At 42.1% G+C, this 20,930-nt stretch overlaps 1 protein-coding gene across 5 annotated transcripts in view; it reads left to right on the top strand.

Annotated features, from left to right (window-relative positions):
- The window catches only part of NEK10 (NIMA related kinase 10), a 107,812-nt gene that overhangs the window by 10,606 nt on the left and 76,276 nt on the right, over window positions 1-20,930 (top strand). For all 5 annotated transcript variants that reach the window (XM_083467857.1, XM_083467855.1, XM_083467854.1 and 2 more), the window contains exons 6-19: window positions 1,268-1,352; window positions 2,512-2,553; window positions 4,717-4,795; window positions 5,346-5,413; window positions 6,143-6,222; window positions 8,231-8,317; window positions 9,625-9,849; window positions 10,132-10,271; window positions 12,757-12,818; window positions 14,095-14,172; window positions 15,595-15,659; window positions 17,610-17,712; window positions 18,795-18,923; window positions 19,904-20,041. In XM_083467857.1, the coding sequence (XP_083323983.1) occupies window positions 1,268-1,352; window positions 2,512-2,553; window positions 4,717-4,795; window positions 5,346-5,413; window positions 6,143-6,222; window positions 8,231-8,317; window positions 9,625-9,849; window positions 10,132-10,271; window positions 12,757-12,818; window positions 14,095-14,172; window positions 15,595-15,659; window positions 17,610-17,712; window positions 18,795-18,923; window positions 19,904-20,041 (1,381 nt within the window). The remainder of the gene's footprint in view (window positions 1-1,267; window positions 1,353-2,511; window positions 2,554-4,716; window positions 4,796-5,345; window positions 5,414-6,142; window positions 6,223-8,230; window positions 8,318-9,624; window positions 9,850-10,131; window positions 10,272-12,756; window positions 12,819-14,094; window positions 14,173-15,594; window positions 15,660-17,609; window positions 17,713-18,794; window positions 18,924-19,903; window positions 20,042-20,930) is intronic.

Raw genomic sequence — 20,930 nt, 5'->3', positions numbered from 1 at the left:
GACACCATTACACGGATGGGCCTTATGCATGAACTGACTAAAGAATGATCTGATCCACTTTATGAGTTACTTCCGTTGAAATTTATAATTTGATGCTATGAATAGTATACCTTATTTATCTAAGAACACAGCCGGTTACGTCTTGTGTGTTTATTGAATATGCTTTACGTGGCCAAATTTATAATTTGATACTATGAATAATATACCTTATTTATCTAAGAACACAGCCGGTTACGTCTCGTGTGTTTATTGAGTATGCTTTACGTGACCATAGGTTTGTTTGTTGTTGTTTTGCGGGTGTTGTGATTCATCAAACTCTGAAAGACCAAAGGATCCCCATGCCTGGTCTACACTGATTGGCAGTGCATCTCCACAATTTCAGACAGGGATGCTGAACCTCATACCTTCCACATGCAAAAGAGATGCTCTGACACTGGACTATGGCTTTTTCCCCTAACTGTTTTATCATTAACTGACTTTAAATCAGCAATTTTCTCCGAGTGTCAGAAATCAATCTGGAGCTCCGTTATTGGCGAAGAGGCAACTGATGGGAATGTGGAAAAGATCCGGTGGACATGGTGATTTTTTTGGTCCGCAGAGATTCCTCTAAATAACCCAGTTCTTGGGAGTCTACGTGCATCCATTGCAGCACAGCCTTTATTTTTATCATATTATTTTTAGCCTTTGGCTTTATTCCCAGCATGGAACGGACCTGCTGTGCTAATCAACCATAACTGTTTCAGCAAGGGGGGGAGGCGGTGAGAGAGAGAGAGAGCTGGATATATACACAAATTGTATGTGTTTAGATATGTATCCATTCATCCATATTGATATTCATCTGTAGAAAATGATAGTTTATTAGTTCATCTGGTATTACTGGAAAATAATCTGAATTAAAAATATATATACAAATACAAGTGTCAAGTTTGTATACAGTCTGCTTTTACTTTCAGCTTACCTTGGCTCGTAATTTCAAAGTGTTGACGTTGAAACTGGGAAGGCACTGAAATACACACCCTCTGTTGAAATTATTGGAGCTGCACTGTAGTCTAAAGATTAGCATCGGAAACAAATTAGGTGTGCTAGATTCAAACTGAAATAGTTGAGGTTCAGATGACTAATTGTGCACTCCATAAAAATGCAATGTCTTGTCTGCCAATTGGCTGAATATAGAACCTTTATTTAGATTTCCAATCTTGTGTTTGCTTGCTGACGTAGCTTAATTGGACCAACTTATTAATGCATTCTTTTTACCTGTTTGTTGCAGGGAGTGGGCTAACCGAGCATCATCTATCCACTTTCTGAGAGTTTTAATTTGCATAAGATTATTAATGAGAGACCAGTGCTATCAGGTTAGTTTGCCCATGGTCACCTCCTTGAAACATAAAATAGGAACATGATGCTAAAAGTGGCTGCTTAGATATTAGTGCAGCATTCATTTAGTAGGCTTGGTCAGCTGATGCTGTACTAGCAACTTTGCAAACAACATTTGCCAAATATAGATAGCAACCCCCTATCTTAGAGCCCCTCCAGACTGGGTTTTGTGCGGGTGTATCCTGCAACGTGCAGTTATAGTGCATTAATGATGGATTTGTACTGGACCGTCCACAAATCATTCCACCTTTTTATCTCTTCTGCGGTGCTCCCCCAGTGTTATTGCATTATCGCCATCTAGAGGGGGCACTCTTGCAACAAAAGCGGAACAGAAAATATACCGCAACATTTGCGGCCTAAAATGTTGCAGAATATCAGCAGGAAGTGACAGGACATGCACTGATTGGAGAGGAAGTGGTCTGTCTGCCCCAAAACCTTTTCAGGTGCAAACAGTATTGAAAGTGGAATTGTGTATAATTCTCCCAATACACAGATCACACATCATCAAGAATGAGCAACAAAAAGGGGGTCTGAAGGGGCCCTTTATAAACTTGCATGTCCGGCTTTCAGCTGCTAGTTGGGACGCGGGTGGCGCTGTGGCCTAAACCACTGAGCCTCTTGGGCTTGCCGATCAGAAGGTTGCTGGTTTGAATCCCCGTGATGAAGTGAGCTCCTGTTGCTCTGTCCCAGCTCCTGCCTACCAAGCAATTCAAAAGCACGCCAGTGCAAGAAGGTAAATAGGTACCGCTGTGGCGGGAAAGTAAACAGTTTTCCCGTGCGTTCTGGTTTCTGTTATGGTGTCCCATTGCACCAGAAGTGGTATATTCATGCTGGCCACATGATCTGGAAAGCTGTCTGTGGACAAACGCCGGCTCCCTCGGCCTGAAAGCGAGATGAGCGCTGCAACCCCAAAGTCACCTTTGACTGGACTTAACCGTCCAGGGGTCCTTTACCTTTACCTTTTTTACCTTCTAGTTGACTTACTGAGGCACTGCAATCCTAAGCATACCATCTGCCATGCTGAATCCAGGCGACTTTGAATTTAACATTGGTAGTTGGTTGGGAGCAGGCTGCTAGGAATCTTCCGGAAGTTTGACATACTGTACTTGCTTTACCTCTTCCTCCCCTCTTGTATAGGAAGCACTCCACAACCTGGGAGGGATCGACGCCTTAGCACAGGTAACCATCTCTGCCTTTTACGGTGTTTAGTCGCCCGTTAAGTTTGCCAAAGGCAAGGACGGAAGTCATTGCAAAACGGCTTTCCCTCTTGAAGGTGAAACTGTAAACACTAAACACATGCAATGTTTTCCATTTCCAAGGGACCATAAGGCAATGTTAGTTGCAGCTTGACTGAATTGCAGAAGTGACCGTCCTGTGTAATTTGATTAGACTCTGAATTGGCTGGCTTCCGTGAAAAGGGTGTATGCCTCGGTGAGAGATCAGAATTATAATCTGCTCAGCGGGGCCATCTGGCCTGTCAAATTGGACTTCTTCTGGCCAGAATGAGAAAGTGCACACAACTAATGAAGTATTTCATTTTGAGTAGGGTCCGGTCAGCACAGTGGTGTTTGTGGGTTTCGCTAAATAAATGCCTTTTTAAAATGGACATCTCTCTCTCTCTCTCTCTCTCTCTCTCTCTCTCTCTCTCTCTCTCCCTCTTTCTCCCTCTCTATTCCCACATTAATAACAGCACAATGTACATAATAAGCCTCAGGATACTGTCTTTACCAGGACCAGTCAGAAATAGCGAGCAAGTTTTGAGCGAATGAGATCCCTTTGCCCTTTTATTTATGCATCATATCCCGCACCCAGTCTGAAGAAGAGTTCTGTTGAATACGAAAGCTTGCTCACTACTTTCGTGACGTTTTGGTTGGTCCCATTGAAAGAAAGCATTACCTACGATTATTTTTGGACTTCTTCTAATGGAACAATACAGCTATATGCAGTTTTAATGTACGTAGGCTGAGAGGAAGCTACCGATCATACCAGGAGTGGGATTAATTCCTCAGAATTGGGGCAGTGACTACTGCTGCTACCATGTGCTTATGCCTTGGCAAAGCCACATGAAGTAGCTTCTAGCAGGAGCTTTTTCTTTATGGACCATAATAGGATGCGTAGCTTTGGGGGTGATGCTGGCTGCCGTAGAAGAACTTGGGAGCCACCCCCAGCCTGCATGTTCATGGTGGTTTCCTTATACTGAGTCAGGCTATTGGCCCATTAGGTTAAATATTGTCCACATCAGTAGTGGGGAACCTGTGGCTCTGCAGGTATTTTACACACACACACACACACACACACACAGAGCGAGAGAGCGAGAGCGAGCGTGCTCCTTTCTGTAAATCACCAAGGCAGTTTACCACAGGTCAAAAATAATAAAAACATTATTTGATGTGTTAATGCGAATGGAAGTCGTTAAAATTGCAGCTGCGGTATGAGTTTGTTATTCTGACTGGTGTGTAATTGGAATTTATAAGTTTTTGGACTGCAGAGTTAAAGTAAAATATCAAATCATCATTTCTAGCCCAATAATATAATATAATATAATATAATATAATATAATATAATATAATATAATAACAATATAATAATTTGGCATCTGAACAATTGGCATTATTAATTGTATAATAATTTGGTATTGTGTCAAGGAGGCTTTTATTGGGTTATTGTAATTGAAAACTAATAAAAATTATGACACACACACAAAAGGGAGAAAATAATAAAAGCAGCGTCTGAAAAACTCCCACAAAGCACTACTTTAAAAAACAAACAAACAGATAGCAACTCAGGTTATTTTTTTTAAAAAAATGTATAGACCAAATTCAAAAGCGGTGTCTTGACATGTTTTCTATATGCAGGGATGTTGCTGGACTGTAAACGACACCCTCCACTGGCCATACTAACTGTGGTTAATGGGAGTAAGAGTCCGGCAGCTTTTTGAGGACTACAGATACCCCACCCTTGGCCTACACTGAGAGCAGCAACTCTCCAATGCTGCCCAGAAGTGTATTTTCCCAGTCATACCTGAGAGTGTCAGGAATGAAACCTAGGACGTTTTCCACGTGGAGCGTGTGCCCAGCCACCAAGCTGCAGCCCTTTACCAGTTAACAAACATATGTCCAAGAAACCATAGCTGGAACCTACAGCTTCTTGCATGGAAAAAGCCCTCTTGTAGTAACTTTGTTCTGTTTCCAGAATAGTGTATTTATTTTTTGTGATAACTGTCTGCAGTGAATAGTGGTACAAGTTTGCCATCTGCTGGTCTCATGGATGCACTTTGCTTTTTAATTTAGATCCATGTAACTTTCCACTAACAATTTGACAATGTTTTTTCCCCACCAACAGTATATGGAAACAGTAGCAAATGACTACCTTTGCTATGGAGAAGAGCATCATAATATAGACAAATTGGTCAACATGACATGTAAGTGCTGGTTATATATCATTTATATCCCTCCTGTGGTTATATCTCTTCTCTTCTGATTATATTTCTTCTAGGTTGAAGTGAGGATGTGTATATGAAATACCGTATTTTTCGCTCTATAACATGCACCCGACCATAACACGCACGTAGTTTTTAGAGGAGGAAAATCCGTAGGCATGCCGCCCGTAGGCATTTCCTCCATAACACACAGAGACATTTCTCCTTACTTTCTAGGAGGAAAAAAGTGAGTGTTATGGTGCAAAAAATATGGTAAATGCTTGTCAAAATGTTCTAGAAATGTAGTGCTAAGCTGTTGCAGTCAAACAGGAAGTAACAACGAATAAGCAGATCTAAAAACTGGCTCTTGTTTTGATACAATTGCAATTCTTTAATTTCAAGGTATCTCCACTTATTTTCTGTATAATTTTTTAAATCATCTCGCAGAATCTATTCATTTTTGAAGGAAAGCTGCTTTTTAGAAGCTGCCCTCTTCCACCCCCTCTGCCTCCCCACCCCATGATAAAACTTTTCTGTTTAATTCTCTTTGCAGATATTTTTCAAAAACTTTCGGCTGTCAAAGATCAAAGAGAATGGGTAACAGCCAGTGGAGCACATAAAGTAAGTGGACAATCACTTCTACGTAATCAGGGTTTCTAATGGCTGTTTTGTGTCCTTAAAATGGCACAAAATCCCTTCTGATTGTTGCTATGCAATTTTAAATTGTCAACGGTGGCTGGTTGACCAAGAGAGCGCCTTATCAGAATGCAGATTCAAATTGTTGGCTCCTATCCATCCCTTTTCTGCCCCTAGACTCTGGCTCCTAAATCACCAGACAACCAACCTTGGCATTTACAAATGTAAACCCAAATCAAGTTGACATTTTACTTTTGTTGGCACACTGGGAAGAGATCAGAACTTCTTCCTGATAGACAGAGATAACAAAAAGTTGTTTATTATTTATTTACGTAAAGGATTTTGGCCCTGCTCTTTGGCCAAAAAAGCCTCCCAGAGCCAGTTGCGGAGAGCAGGAGGGGATGGGGCTGGCGCTCTGCCCGCAGGGGCGTGGCGCACATCCTGGGGGTGTGGCGCCCAGTGTGTGCGGGGGAGCAACCGCGATGGCACCCTACCGGGATCGCGCTGCCGGGGGCCGTGTGCTCCCAATGCACCCCTCTTCCTCCACCAGTGCCCAGAGCAGCTTTCAAATCAAGAGCCCCTCAGGCTTACAATCTAAAAAATGTGATAAGTAAACTGCATCTCCCCCCCCCCCCTTCTTTAAAGTAGTGTTTGTTATTATGGCTAAACAGGCATTTTGCCTGTCTTATAATTGTCTACCCATTATTTTTGCAGACTCTGATCAACTTACTTGGAGCTAGAGAAAACAACGTCCTGCTAGGTGCATTGCTTGCCCTCACTAGCTTGGCAGAAAGGTAAGCTTCAGTCTAGTGTGCTTGGATTTGTCCCTTGCATTTTACCTCAGCTTTTTTTCTTTTTGGGGGGGTGGGGTGGGGGGAATGGATCATTCAAGTTCAACAAGAGCAAAATATTGACAGTCAAGCTTTATTCCCCTTATCTTGCAAACATTAAGTTATAGGTCAGATGTGGGGGACTTTTTTTTAATACTGAAGACCACATTCTATCATGGACAACTTTCTAGGGACTACATATCAGTAGTGGGTGTGGGCCAAGTGGGGATGGCCCGGCAGCCAGCAGTGGGTATGGCCAGGCACCCGCTACTCATTATCCATGCAAGCAAAAGTGATTTATCACAGTTCAAGGATGTATTCAACTTCGATAAAATTGCTAGCACAGAAGGCAGAGCAAGGCCTGAGAGGGGAATGATCTGGGTGCAGGGCCAGATTTATGTTTGATGAGGCCCTAAGCTACAGAAGGTAATGGGGCCCTTTATATGTCCAGCTGTCCTTTGTCAACAACAAATTGTCGCTGTTTTTTGTGTTGAATATATGCTATATGGTAATTTATGGACCTAATAGGTATCTAAAGCCATTTGCACATGTTGCCATGCAAACAGTCCATGCAGAATGTAGGCACCCTATATATAGAAATGAGCAAACCAGTAATATTTTAGGGAGCAGGCTAGCAGGCGGGGCCGATTACTTACATACAACAAAACTCTGTTGCTGTATGTAGGTTTTATTTGTTTTTTATCTTATATTTTGGAAATGTACATCCAGTTTTTCTCCCCTTTAATTTTTTTTGGGCCCTAAAGAGAGCTGGGCCCTCAGCTATAGCTTGTTTATCTTATACATAAATATGGCACTGTCTAAGTATGTGTGCCCTGGGCATTGTCCTGAGGGCTGAACAGAGAGGTCTGGAGCAGGGGTTGGCAACCTAAGGCCCACGGGCCACAAGCGGCCCATCCGGGTCGTTTAACCAGTGCAGGAGCTGCCCCTGAACCTAGCTGCCCGCTTGGTGAGTCCCTGCATGCTGCGCTAAACCGGCGCGGTGTGGGGACTCACTTCCGCAGTGTCGGAAATTGTGTCTGCGCATGCGCAGAGGATGAAAATCACGTCTGCACAGACGCAGATGCCGGAAATTGCGTCTGCACAGACTCCAGAAATTGTGGGTGTGTGCACAATCCAGCTGACCGAGGGATCTCCACAGGAGTGAACCAGCCCGGGCGAGATAAACCTTCCTGACCCCTGGTCTGGAGGGACTGTATATGGACCCTGGGCCTGAATTTCCCCTCCTCCTAATATTGGCTATGCTTACACTTTTGCTTTCCATTCTATGTATGCTGCTTCAGATCACACATTTATTATTGTGTGATTCTTGATTGTCAGTTTTGTAGATCATGGGTGTAAAGGAGAGAGTGCAAACTGTCTATAGAAGTTGGAGCTAGATTGCAGTGGAATGCAAAATCTTTCCAGCAGCAGTAATTGGTTGTTACAATTACCTGGGATTGGATGCTGATGTAATAAAAGGGGCGCCATTATCTCAATTCTCCGGAATGTGTATTGGATTTCTTTTACCCTTGGAGCACAATTCATGGTTGGAGGTGTTAACATTTTAAAACCTGAGCCCTAGGAGTGGCTGAGAGCCCACTTTTAACAATACCACTAGATGCACTGGGTTTGAATGGCAGGACCATGACTAGAGTAGCTAGACAAGAATTATATAACATATTTCTTTTCCAAATGCCAACCCTGCCATCTTGGGGAACAGTGTGAGACTTATTTTCTTTGGGCTAGATTTTGAGGGTTGATTGCATGCAGATTCTTATTCTTATTCATTAGTTTTATGTTTTTATGTTTATAACTGAGACTTGCATTCGTTTAAATGATGGCAAGGTTCAAATTCTATACATAGGTTTAATTCTCATACTGCAGGAAATGTCCATTCATTGAAATGCCATGAATGATATACTACCACACTGCAACTGGAAAAAAATAACACGTTCCTCATTTTCCATTTTAGTCCCGGATGCCGAGAGAAAATAAGCGAGCTCAATGTTGTGGAGAATTTGCTGGTGATATTGCATGAATATGACTTGCTTTCTAAAAGGTAGGATGCTGAATTAATTTCAGCCCATCTTTTTCTGTTCAGGGTTTCCAGTCACTTAGCTTATGCTAACCATTCTGTTTCTCCAACCACATGCTTTCTACTTGTAAAGTAGAAAATATGAGATTTCCAAATATGGCATTTTTTAGGAAGACAGTTTTCTCGGTAGAGAGGGATAGTAATTCTGAAACTGAAGCAATGCAAAGGTTGATTGGAATTTGTGCTTACAAGGCCAGTGCATGCTTCTCCATGCTTAATGATCCCAGGCTTTTGCATTCTTTGGGTGAATTCCCATATCTCGCTCAAGCTCACTTTGGTCGGCTTAGAAAGCTCATTCGTATTACAAATGCCTCCTGCCCCCCCCCATGAACAATTAATAAAGGGTCCCAGAAATAGCATGAGAGAAAGATCAGTTATACCTTGCATGTAAAAGCACCCTAAGATTTAATACACTACGACCAGGTATGGCTAACCCTTTTTAAGGGCTGAATTATTTTGGACAAGGTAAATTTGGGCATTGCTAACCCAATCTCCCTGCTCTCGCACACTACACATTACCGTATTTTTCACTCCTAAAAAGGAAGGGGAAATGTGTGTGCATCTCATGGAGCGAATGCAGGCGGGAGGCTCTGCTCAGCGCTCCCTTGAAAGAGCCGCACACACACTCCGCACGCTCTTTAAAGGGAGCGCGGCTCTTGGGGGAGCCATAGCCGTGCGCAGCATTTCTGTGTGCTCTGGTTTCTGTCATGGTGTTCTGTTGTGCCAGAACTGGTTTAGTCAAGCTGGCCACATGACCTAGAAAGCTGTCTGCGGACAAACGCCGGCTCCCTCAGCCTGAGAGCGAGATGAGCGCCGCACCCCATAGTCACCTTTGACTGGACTTAACCAGTCAATGTGTGACTGATGATACAGCATGCAGGTTTAATTTTAGGATATTGTTTATAGCAACCTAGGGGGCACTTTTTGTAACTTTATTGTGTCTCAGTGGATAAATGCAGGGCTATTCAATTACAGTGGTACCTCAGGTTAAGAACTTAATTCATTCTGGAGGTCCGGTCTTAACCTGAAACTTTTCTTAACCTGAGGTACCACTTTAGCTAATGGGGCCTCCCGCTGCCGATGCGCTGCCGGAGCACGATTTCTGTTCTCATCCTGAAGCAAAGTTCTTAACCCGAGGTACTATTTCTAGGTTAGCAGAGTCTGTAACCTGAAGCATCTGTAACCCGAGGTACCATTGTATCTGGATAATTTAACAGGCAGACTTGAGTTTTAACTGTTTGGATGATGATGATTTCTTGGTTTCCGTGCAGGCTGACAGCCGAGTTGCTCCGCCTTCTCTGTGTAGAATCTCATGTCAAAGAGCAAGTCAAGTTGTACGAAGGTGTCCCCATCCTTCTCAGTTTGCTCCACTCAGATCACTTAAAGCTTCTGTGGAGTGTAGTCTGGATTCTAGTCCAGGTTTGCGAAGATCCTGATACCAGTGTGGAAATTCGTATTTGGGGCGGCATCAAGCAACTTCTGCATATTTTACAAGGGTAGGTTTCTGAGGTCATCGGGAATTGCATTAACAACCAATAATTATTCACATATTGCTTCGAGTGCTATCTAATGGCCTAAAAATACCTGGCCAAAAGTTTTATTTATCCCATTTCTGTAACACACTTGAGCTGTTATTCCTGGCTTATGAGTTTCAGCACGCTGCTCAAGGATATATAGAGCATTGATGTTCTTAATTCAGAAGTAAATAGATTCTTATTACCAGCTGGTTGATAGATGTAGCCAAAGGCTTCACCGCATTGTGTTTTTTGCTTTCCCAGGGAGCGAAATCTATTTTCAGATCGTTCTTCCATTGGGAGTTTATCCAGTGCGAACGCAGCAGGGAGAATCCAGCAGCTTCGCTTCTCAGAAGATTTAAGCCCTCATGAGATACAAGAAAATACGTTTTCCCTTCAAGCAGGTGCATACATTATGAATTGCCCTGAGATGATTGGCACTCAATGCAATAACCGATGCCTGAGCAAAAAGCTTTGCAGAGATCGAACTATTAGCCCACAGTAGGTTTTCTGCTGAAGGCTCTATGCCCTCGCCATTTGAGGTTTGTGGCAGGAGGGAGATTTTAGGAGGAAAAAGAATATTAAAGGGCTCAGATCTTGTTACCCTCTATAGCACAGTGGGGCAAGATTTCGGGAAGGTGGGGGTGAAAAGGAAAATCCCCATAGAGTATGACAGGAAGTTTTAAAATTATCTCCCCAGGATTCCATAACTGGTTAGGACAGGCATAGGCAAACTCCAGATGTTTGGGATTACAATTCCCATCATCCCTGACCACTGGTCCTGTTAGCTAGGGATGATGGGAATTGTAGTCCCAAACATCTGGAGGGCCGGAGTTTGCCTATGCCTGGGTTAGGGGCTCAAAGCAGGTGGATTTTACCTACCCCACAGCTTACCCCCACTTTCCACAGACTTTTGACTACCCTCAACCTACAATGGCTCCTGGAGACTGTTAGCCTACTCAGTTTTGCTCAGGACATTTTGGCTCAGCACCCCACCCAAACGTTTTATTTCACAAACTAGTATTTTCTGCATCCCTGTGCAGCCACTCAAGTTTGCAGAAGCCACTGCTTCATCTGCGGACAGTCCTGTTTCACTGCCCATCTGATACACATGCGGCTGTTAGGTTTGGTACTTGAAGGAACAATAATACTTAAAGTTAAGGAAAGAACATGTTGAAGAACAACACCAGCAGGTTGGGAGTTGGTCTCAGTGATCGCAGCATGGACTCCCAGGGGCACTGCGAGCTCAGTTCTGTTACTCATGATGAGCTAAACACCTTGTGAGATCTCAGCTGCGTTCTTATGCACAACACTGCCCAGATCCATGACCCCCCCCCTTAAACTGAGTTCAAAAGTACACATTTTTACAGTTTCTTCAGCTGTAATAGGCGAAGGGAGAAATTCCCATGCTTCTGATTGATTTTCAAGTTCGCCTAGTACTCAGTATGTTTATTGAAAGTAAACTATAATTTGTCCTTTTTTTGTAGGTTTTTATTTTATTTCTTTTTTCTTTTGGCAAACTAATAATCATAAATAAATAAGAATAAAAATGTGCACCCCACCACCAAGACTATTCTGTTGTAACTATCCAACCTCCCAAAATTTCAACACCTCTTGCGATGGTTTTGACCTCTTTCCATTTTAACAGTACAGATTTTACAAACAACCCTTCATATCTCTTCAAAATCATTTATCCTGCGCATTCCCTGTCTTACCTTAATGGCCCATGTTAATTTATCATTAATAGCTATATCCTGAACCTCTTTATACCATTATTCCATTTTATATTCTGCTTGCCCCTTCCACTTCTTAGCTATCACAATTTGTGCAGCTGTCAATAAATTTGTGAAATTTGTTCTCTCATGGGATCCATTTCAGACACTGCACAGAGGTAAATCTGGGATTGTAACTAAATGTGCCCTCAGTGGAGAGCTGCTCTCCAGTCATACCCCCTAACAAGCATGTTTGTGCAAAGTGGAAGTTTGCAACCTTGCATTTGTTGCCTGCAAGCGTTTTCTTTAAAAAAAATCTTACTCCTGAATGTAAGGCGTAAGTGTTCCTGTGCTGTGATTTACGTTTCCACTTAAAAGCTGAAAAAGCAAACTTGCTTCTTTCTGCGAACAGTGGGTTGCATTCCATGTAGCACAAATGAGATTGTTCTTGGGGAAAGGAGACTTGCCTGCGCCGACAGAATGGCCTCTCCTCTCCTTCTCCCACTGCAAACTGTTCTGGGGATTCTTTCAAACCTTTGGAGCAGATCTGGGGAGGGTGCAGTGGGGGGAAAGCTGCATTGTACTAGTAGGAATTACCTGGCTTCTACTGGCATGAATTAGTTGAATATAGCCTAATGGATATACCGTACTTTTCTGTGTATAAGACGTCCCCATGTATAAGGCGCCCCCTCTATTTTGGGACTCCAAATAGAGAAAACGGGGGGAGATTGCCCAGACTTGTTGAGCTTTTTCCCCGGGGGGGGGGGGGAGGATTGCCCAGACTTGTTGAGCTTTTATTGGGGAGGGGGGTTGACGAAAATCGCTCACCCTCAGGAACACAACAGCCAATCGCACACACATCAGCAAAGACGCCAATTGTCTGCACGCTCGCCAAATGCAAGCGCCAATCGCCCGTCCTATTGCCGCAGTAGTTAATAGCCAGCAGACCTTGCAGCACCCACCAATCACCCGCAAAAATGCCACGGACAATATCCTGCTCGCACCTTCCCACCTCTCCACTATCCGTGTGTAAGACGACCCCATGTTTTTAGCACAATATTTTAAGAAAATAACCTAGTCTTATACACGGAAAAATACGGTATGTAGTAGAAGCCTCATTATTGATTGTACTTCACAAGAACCATATAAGATAAACAATTGTGGCGATTTATTTTAGCTTGTTGTGCTGCGATTACTGAATTGGTCCTGAATGATACCAACGCTCACCAAGTTGTTCAAGTAAGAGGTTTTTGATTGCCTAACATACTAATCTCTACTTACTATTTTTTATTGTGTTCTAATTTGGTAGTGGATGCAAAATATTCATTTGCAGGTGTCTTGGTTGATACTGGTTCTTAGATACTGTGTGTGTCTCTTGCACAGATGAGAAATGTTTGGAATTTGAAAAAAAAATTAAGGAAAAAGCTTTTGATTTAACTTTCAAAGAAGGGATGCCACCATGTTTTGTAGGAAATTTGAGAAGAGAGCAGAGAGTCTAAAAGAAACCGGGGGGGGGGGGGTTAACTGGAAGAAGGCAGGGCTTGCTATGATAAGAGCCAAGCTGAGAATGGAATAAGGTTGAAAAAATAAGACTAAAAAATATAGTTAGGATAAGTTTGATGTTACCAGCACCAAACAGGCAGGGCTGAAGAGTATTTTGTGGATGAGTAATAGCAGGAAGAGGAAATCCAGGAGGCAGAATTTGTGAGCTGAAAATGGGGGAGGTTAGCTACACTCAAACCCAGTAAGACGGACAAATGCTATGACGAATGCTGCAAGGCACAGACTCATAAGGAAAGTGTGGTGTAGTGGTTAGAGTGTCAGACTAGGACCTGGCAGACCAGGGTTCAAATCCCTACTTGGCCATGAAGTTGACTGGGCGACTGTCAGTCAGTCACAGTCTCTCAGCCTAACCTGCCTCACTGGGTTGCTGTGAGCATAAGATAGAGAGCGGGGAGAACCACTGGCGCTCCTTGAAGTAAAGGCGAGATATAAATGTACAAATCAGTGGGTTCCCCCAAGAGGGTACTCAAGGGCACACAGTACTGGCACCTCTCTTTTTTGTTGTTAAAAAGTGTGGTGCTTACTGTAACAACTTCATGGTGAGTACCGGCACCTGTTTTTTCTAGAAAAAAAAGCACTGGTACAAATAAATAAATACTGTAAAAGCAGTGGTTCCCAATTGGTGGTCCACAGACCCCAGGGGGTCCACATAACCCACCCAGGAGGTCTGTGGCAACATTCACATAACAAGAACTACCACACAGATATCAAAATTTTCAAAGGTAGGGAGTTCATGACTTGGCCTTTGAAAAGTCTGTGGTACTTAGCTAATTGGGAACCACTGCTGTAATGTCTTCCTTGACTGAGGACCTGCAGACTTGATTTCTACTGAATAGTTTGAGAGGTTCCTTCACAAGAACTTAACATTTGCCTTTAATTTCACAATGTGTGAGTTATGGTTTAACATTTGACTGTTCTTTGAATGTATGTTCTTCAATGTGTGCTTTCTCAGGAAAATGGAGTCTACACAATAGCAAAGCTGATTTTACCTAATAAACAAAGGAATGTAGTGAAAGCCAATTTATTACAGGTAATCTTTTTTCCTTTATTTCCAACTTTCTATGCAAACCTCTGAGCGCTTAAAGAGAGACATGGTGGATGATTGTGTATTTCTTTAAGGTAACTTCTGTATTAAGCAACTATCTTACTTTTAAAAGACATCTGAAAGCAGGCCTGTTTAGGGAGGTTTTTAATGCTTAATGCTGTACTGTGTTTTTAATATTCAGTTGGGAGCCTCCCAGAGTGGGCGCGGTATAAATAAATTATTATTATTATTAATTATTATTATTATTATTATTATTATTATTATTATTATTATTATTATTAAATGCAATTGCATACACCTGCATAACAAAATGCATTATACAGTATACATCACACTTTAAAAACTCCATATGACACACACACACGCGCACACACACACACACACGCGCACACACACACACACACACACACACACACACATATATATGCTCTGATACAAAATAATATAAGACACCGTACATCAGAATTTTTCTGTAAAACTCCCTACCAAGGTGTAACCAAATTCTGCAATGGAATGCATTTTGGACCGATTTGCTTGGCATGATGCGCCATGTTGGGCACAAAGATTCCTACATTGCAGGGGTTGGACTAGATGACCCTCGTCGTCCCTTCCAACTCTGCAGTTCTATGATTCTGTGTACAGTGGTACCTCAGGTTACAGACGCTTCAGGTTACAGACTCCGCTAACCCAGAAATAGTGCTTCAGGTGCTCCGGACAGCGCTGGCCCCCGGCCTCTTAAGTGAGATGGGTGCACAACCCTAGAGTCTGTCAAGACTGGCCCGTAAGGGCAGGGGTACCTTTACCTTTACTTGCTTATCCACATGCTGGATTCTGCGCCTGGTTGTTTAATGGCGTGACAGCATACATATATGGTCCCAATCGTTTTGAAAAATGCATTACCATGTAATGCAGAAAACAAATGAAATATATGAAAATGTATGAGGCATCACAGTAGTCTCAAATTTTGTGCTTTACTTTATGAATTGAGACACCTAAATAATTTGTCACTGAGGCAAGCTCCTGAATCTATGTACCCAGTAAGCTGGTTTGATCATTCTGACATTTTTACAGGATTAGCCATTTTTGTACTGCTTGCTTTAAACATGGATTTAAAATGCCAGTAGAGGTCTGGGAGTGCCAACAAATTCATATTGGTAGCAGAGCAGCAACAGTTCTTAACATCATACACTAAATTGAAACAAAGATGGATGTCTTTTTAATTTCCAGCATCATTTTTCTTCTTGTTCTATTACTTCAGAAAAATACCAGGCTTTTAGGCCCCATTCTAGCTACAAGCAGTTGCTTATTTAGTAGTCTGGCATGGACTTCTCAGGCAAAAGCAGCCAAATGTGGTCAGTAATGCTTCTGCATAGAATTACCTTAATGTATTCATTTCCCTCTCTCCAGTGCTATGCCTTCAGAGCCCTGCGATTCCTTTTCAGTATGGAAAGGAACAGACACCTCTTCAAAAGGTATGCAAATTTAATATTAGAAGAGATTACGCTCTCAAAATGTTCACTTGAGTTACAACAAAAAGCCTGCGGGTTAATGCTTAGCATTAGGCTTAAGTCTTAGTTAGATTTACTGTTTTGTAGCTGGGAGAACCGAAAATGAGATGGTTGACATTGTTGTCCATAGATGTCTCTGCAAAGAAAATGTATCTGTGTTTTAGGTCCAGTTCAAAAGCTCAGATGCCACATGGAGATCTCTTGAAACATTTCTGGCACCTCTGCGTCAGGGGCAGTAACATTTCATTGATCTGCTCATTTATATTTTTTAAAGGATTTGTATTTCAGACGTTGCCAAATGTCACTGAAGCAGTTAGAAACTGATTTACGGTAAAATATGTACAGCGAGAGGGACTTTGAAGTGTGTCTGGGTTTGAAATGTGAGGTGTTGAATGCATTCACTCTGAGTACCGGAGTAATATCATTAAGAGGGAGGAGTTAAGAATGCACTGGAATTAAATGGCACATCCTGGGCTGTAGCTGACAGAGGATGATGGCTGAACCTAAAGATTGACTAGGGTGGACAAGAAGCCTGGAAAGATTATTAACCAGAGCATTAATAGGTTAACAAATAGAAAGCTGGAAAGTCTCTCTTTGTTCTTCCCATGGCAGATATGCACATAGGGACGGATTTGCCCATTTTTCTAAACTATTGATTATATACTGCTTAGACTTCATGGTACAGTTTCACGATTAAGCCCCTTTGTGGGAAGAAACACCGATTGTACCGGAACAGCGTCCGGGTCTTGACTCACGAGTTGATGTTGCTTCTACCAAATACATGAGTGACTCTGAAGAAAATGACTACTGTAATTTATTTGTTTGCCTGTTTATGCTCCTTATCACGGAGCAGCTGCCCTTGGTGATATATTTTTGTCTGACAAGAAGATAACATGCCTGTTGTTCTGGGACCTGATCAAGGAAATTCCTATTTATTTTTTGAGTGAAGTGTACCTCCAATTTCAATTGAGGAGAAAAACATCTCAGTCATCAGTTTGGAAACATTGCAGTCGAATAATGCATTAAAAATTGTGCGCTCTTTCTCTCTATCTCTTTCTTACATTTAATACTGGCTCAAGATAGAGAACTTTCAGGTGATCAGATGTTGAGCAGATATTTCAGATGTTTTGGGTTCAGCATGGACTTTTAGCACATAGAAGTATTTCCATCAGCCTTCTGCATCAGTGTCATAACATGATTCATATAACTTTTTTGGGAGTGGAAGCATAAATGAAATTAGGGATAGCAGCTTTCCTGTTTAAAAACATATATTTTCTTTTCCGTCATTTTCAGTGTTTCTAAAACTAATTGCAAGGCCATCTTTCTAGTGAGGTCAAATTAATTAGCAGAATGTCATGCTCATTGACTGTATTTCTACTCTGAATAAACAACCTTGAGAAGACTCTTGTGGGGTTCAGTGGCTGGCTGTTCTGAAGCTACTGTCTGAGCCAATAAAGTAGACAATGTGTTAATGACATGGCTACAACTCCTTAATATTAAATTTATACTGGCAGAATATAACTGTACTATATAAGAGCTACAGGATTTTTAAAATGTTAAGTGGTATTTGGTTTCAAGATAGGGGATCTGACCAGTTCAGGGGTGTCCAACCAGTCACTCCTTCAGCTGTTGCTGTTGGGGCTACAGCTCCCATCTTCCATTGCCACTGGTCATGCTGACTGGGCCTGGTGGGAGTTGGGAACCAAAAACATTTGGAGAGTCATATGTCAACCACCCTTTCTTTAGCTCACTAAAATCCATGTGGTCCTTATTAAGACAATTTTGTCCCTAGAAAACCAGTAAAGCAATAAAAATTATTATTCAGCGAAGTGAAATTAGGCATTTCCCCCCGCAGTGTAATTGGGTGTGAACTTTATGCAGAATTCTATAAATAAATAGTTTTGCTTTTTGTAGACTCTTCCCTACACACTTGTTTGAGAGCTTCATTGACATTGGGCATTATGTTCGGGAGATAAGTGCTTATGAAGAGCTGGTATTGAAGCTAAATGCGTTACTGGTAAGTAGTAAATGTTTGCTTACTTCCTTAGTCACACTAGCACACTGCTAAAAAAATTAAGCTTACCCTATCTTAAAAATATTGTTAATGAACAGATCTTGCAAAAAATAAAAAATAAAGTTTCATAAACACATGGGCTTAGGCATTTCTCCAATCGAAGTGGGTGGCAGGCTATGGGATAAAGGTGGCTAACCTCCAATACAGGGACAGAATCTGCCCCCATCCCAATATTCCTGATCCTCTAGGACCCCACCAAATTTAGTGAAAGCAAAAATATTAGGGTGGGCAGAGCCCAGTAGCCTGATCACCATTTCGACCATTTGATGAGCAGAGATGGGGTGATAACCCTCAACAGTGGCGTAACGTTGTTTGCTGGTGCCCAGGGCAAGCACATGTGTGTACACTGGATGGGAGGGGGGGTGCTAGCCTAGTCTTCACTGCTGTAGTAACCCCATCCCCACCAGAGCAAAGTGGGGCCATACTGAGCCACCTGCCCACCTTGCAGAAGGGAGCCTGGCTGGCCAATGTCACCCTTGGTGGGTGGAGAGGAGCACCAGGCTGGCCACATTGGGGATGCCTGGTTTGTGTCAAAAAATGTGCACCTGGGGCCATACACACCCTTGTGCTCCCCACGATATGCCCCTGGCCCTCCACCCTCAGCTGATTTGTAAGGGAGGAGTGCTTTGTGCCTGTTTGTGTTCCTGCCATTGTGCGTGTTTTGTGTCAGCTGCACATTTGAGACTGTGGTGGCCACACTGCTTTTGGCCACACCCATCACTAGGATGTGTTGCCTGGAGGGGTGGATATGACCCTTTGGCAAAAAAGGCTTGGTCACTCCCGCCCTAGGACAAACGACAAACCGCACAGCCAGCTTTCATCCATGTTCTCTTGCTGTCGGAGCCTGACACGTCAATACAAAAGCCACAAAAGGGTTCTTGGTTTCTGCGAAAGAATCAGATGACCAATGATGGAGAAGGTGATCTCTAAAGCATATAAAGCCCATGTTGTTAGCCCAAACCAATGTCCTATTGGCGAAAGATTGCATAAATCAAAACAAGTCTTTTAACTCATTTCATGACTAGGAGGATGAAGTGAAGCAAATTGCAGAAAACATTGAAGACATTAATCAGAACAAAGCACCTACGAAATATATTGGCAATTATGCAATATTGGACCATCTTGGCAGTGGAGCCTTTGGGAGTGTTTACAAGGTAAATAGGCTTTGGGATATGTATCAAATATTGCCATGCATTTACAGTGGTGCCCCGCAAGACGAATGCCTTGCAAGACGAAAAACTCGCTAGACGAAAGGGTTTTGCGGTTTTTGAGCTGCTTCGCAAGACGAATTTCCCTATGGGCTTGCTATGCAAGACGAAAACGTCTTGCAAGTTTGTTTCCTTTTTCTTAACACCGTTAATACAGTTGCGACTTGACTTCGAGGAGCAACTCATAGAACGCGGTGTGGTAGCCTTTTTTGAGGTTTTTGGTGATTTTTGAAACTTTTCCAAAACTTTTCCGACACCGTGCTTCGCAAGACGAAAAATTCGCTAGACGAAAAAACTCGCGGAACGAATTAATTTCGTCTTCCGAGGCACCACTGTATATACTTTCACTCGACCCTTGCCTGTGATGTTATTGCAAATTTGTTTCACTCTTTTCCCAACTGTAAAGGTGGACCATATGCTAGTTTACATGGTTACACAGAGCCTTGGTCTGTTGGCCCCACTATTTCTCTGGACCAGGCTGTCACATGATCTCCCTCCAGTTTTATTCAAATTCAAAATGGTGCTTAGAAGGGCTGTCTTTCAGCACTTGCCGGTGTCTAGCGATACCGGTGCTATTATATGGGATTCCTGTAAAGATTACTGACATAATATAGGTCAAGTACTTTAAATAACTTGCAATGCATTATATGAATACAAAATAGTATTTGTTCTACCGTGATGTAGTGCATCTGAGTATACCTTAGATCCCCGATTTCTGCATAGATCTGTTACTATTTTCTTTCATATACTCACATGTCACGTTTTGAGTGCCCTATGGAGGCTTCAGTGAATTTCAAGCTGGTTATTAGATGCTTAAAAAAAAAAAAGGACGTTTCTTAAAATAGACACAGTACAGTTAGTTTTGATGAACAAATAGTGCTTGTTTTAATCTTGTTCCTTATCTGTTGTTCTTAACCCCCACATAGGTTAGGAAACGCAGTGGTCAAAACCTTCTAGCGATGAAAGAAATTAATCTACATAATCCAGCATTTGGAAAGGACAAAAAGGACAGAGACAGCAGTGTGAAGAACATTGTCTCTGAATTAACTATAATAAGAGAGCAGGTGAGTCAAAACATACCAGGAATAAGTTTCATCGAAATTACTGGAGTTCTCTTTCAAACAGTGGTATGGTATTTAGGTTTTTGGATGCCAACCGGAAAGTAACTTGCTTACACTGATGATGCTTTGTTTTGTTTTTAAGTACCTTCACACCTGTAAGAATAATGCTTTTAAATATCATACTGAATACGTTGCTGTGATATGTGCTATTTGTACTTGTGTTAAATACAAAAATAAAACAGCATCAGTGGCAACCATTTCTGTGAAGGTTTTCTACACCAGTTGAATTGAATGAGCATTTGTAGTCGGTTAGCCAATCCAGAGGAAGCTGGAAGAAGTGGGATTTATATGCTCAGTCGCCATCTTAAATACCATTGATTTTTAATGGTTTTTAAGCATGTCTGACTTTCAGCTCTACCAGTTTGTTATTGAGGTTACTTCCTCATTCATTTCTGTGGAGGTCGCAGTCCTCATGAATGGCAAAGATGTCCACGTGGAGGAGATAACCTTTCCATTGAATAAAATGGGGAAACCCGTTCTCACGTAAACATTAGAGAGCGATGCATCTGCATCAGGGTGAATGCATGTTAAGATCCAACAGAGAACATGTGCTCAGGCAATTCAAATGCTCAGTGTGAGCATATGCAAGACCAAGCATTTCCTGACCCCAGTTTTTTGGATTAGACGACCTTATGAAGTTTGAAACTCAATCAGAACTAGCCTGCAAATCACATGACTTTTATTTCAATGCATATTTTGAAATAGAATTGCTATTTCAACGTATTTTCCAGTTGAAACGTTTTACTTGTTTGTTCTTTGGACTGTGTATAAAGAGTTGTAGCCTAATGGAACCACGAAAGTGAAAATGTTGCTCTATTATCTACACAGTATA

This window comes from Podarcis liolepis (assembly GCF_965112155.1).
Source record: "Podarcis liolepis genome assembly, chromosome: 12".
NCBI classification, from domain to species: domain Eukaryota; kingdom Metazoa; phylum Chordata; class Lepidosauria; order Squamata; family Lacertidae; genus Podarcis; species Podarcis liolepis.
This window is presented reverse-complemented; position numbering and strand designations above follow the sequence as displayed.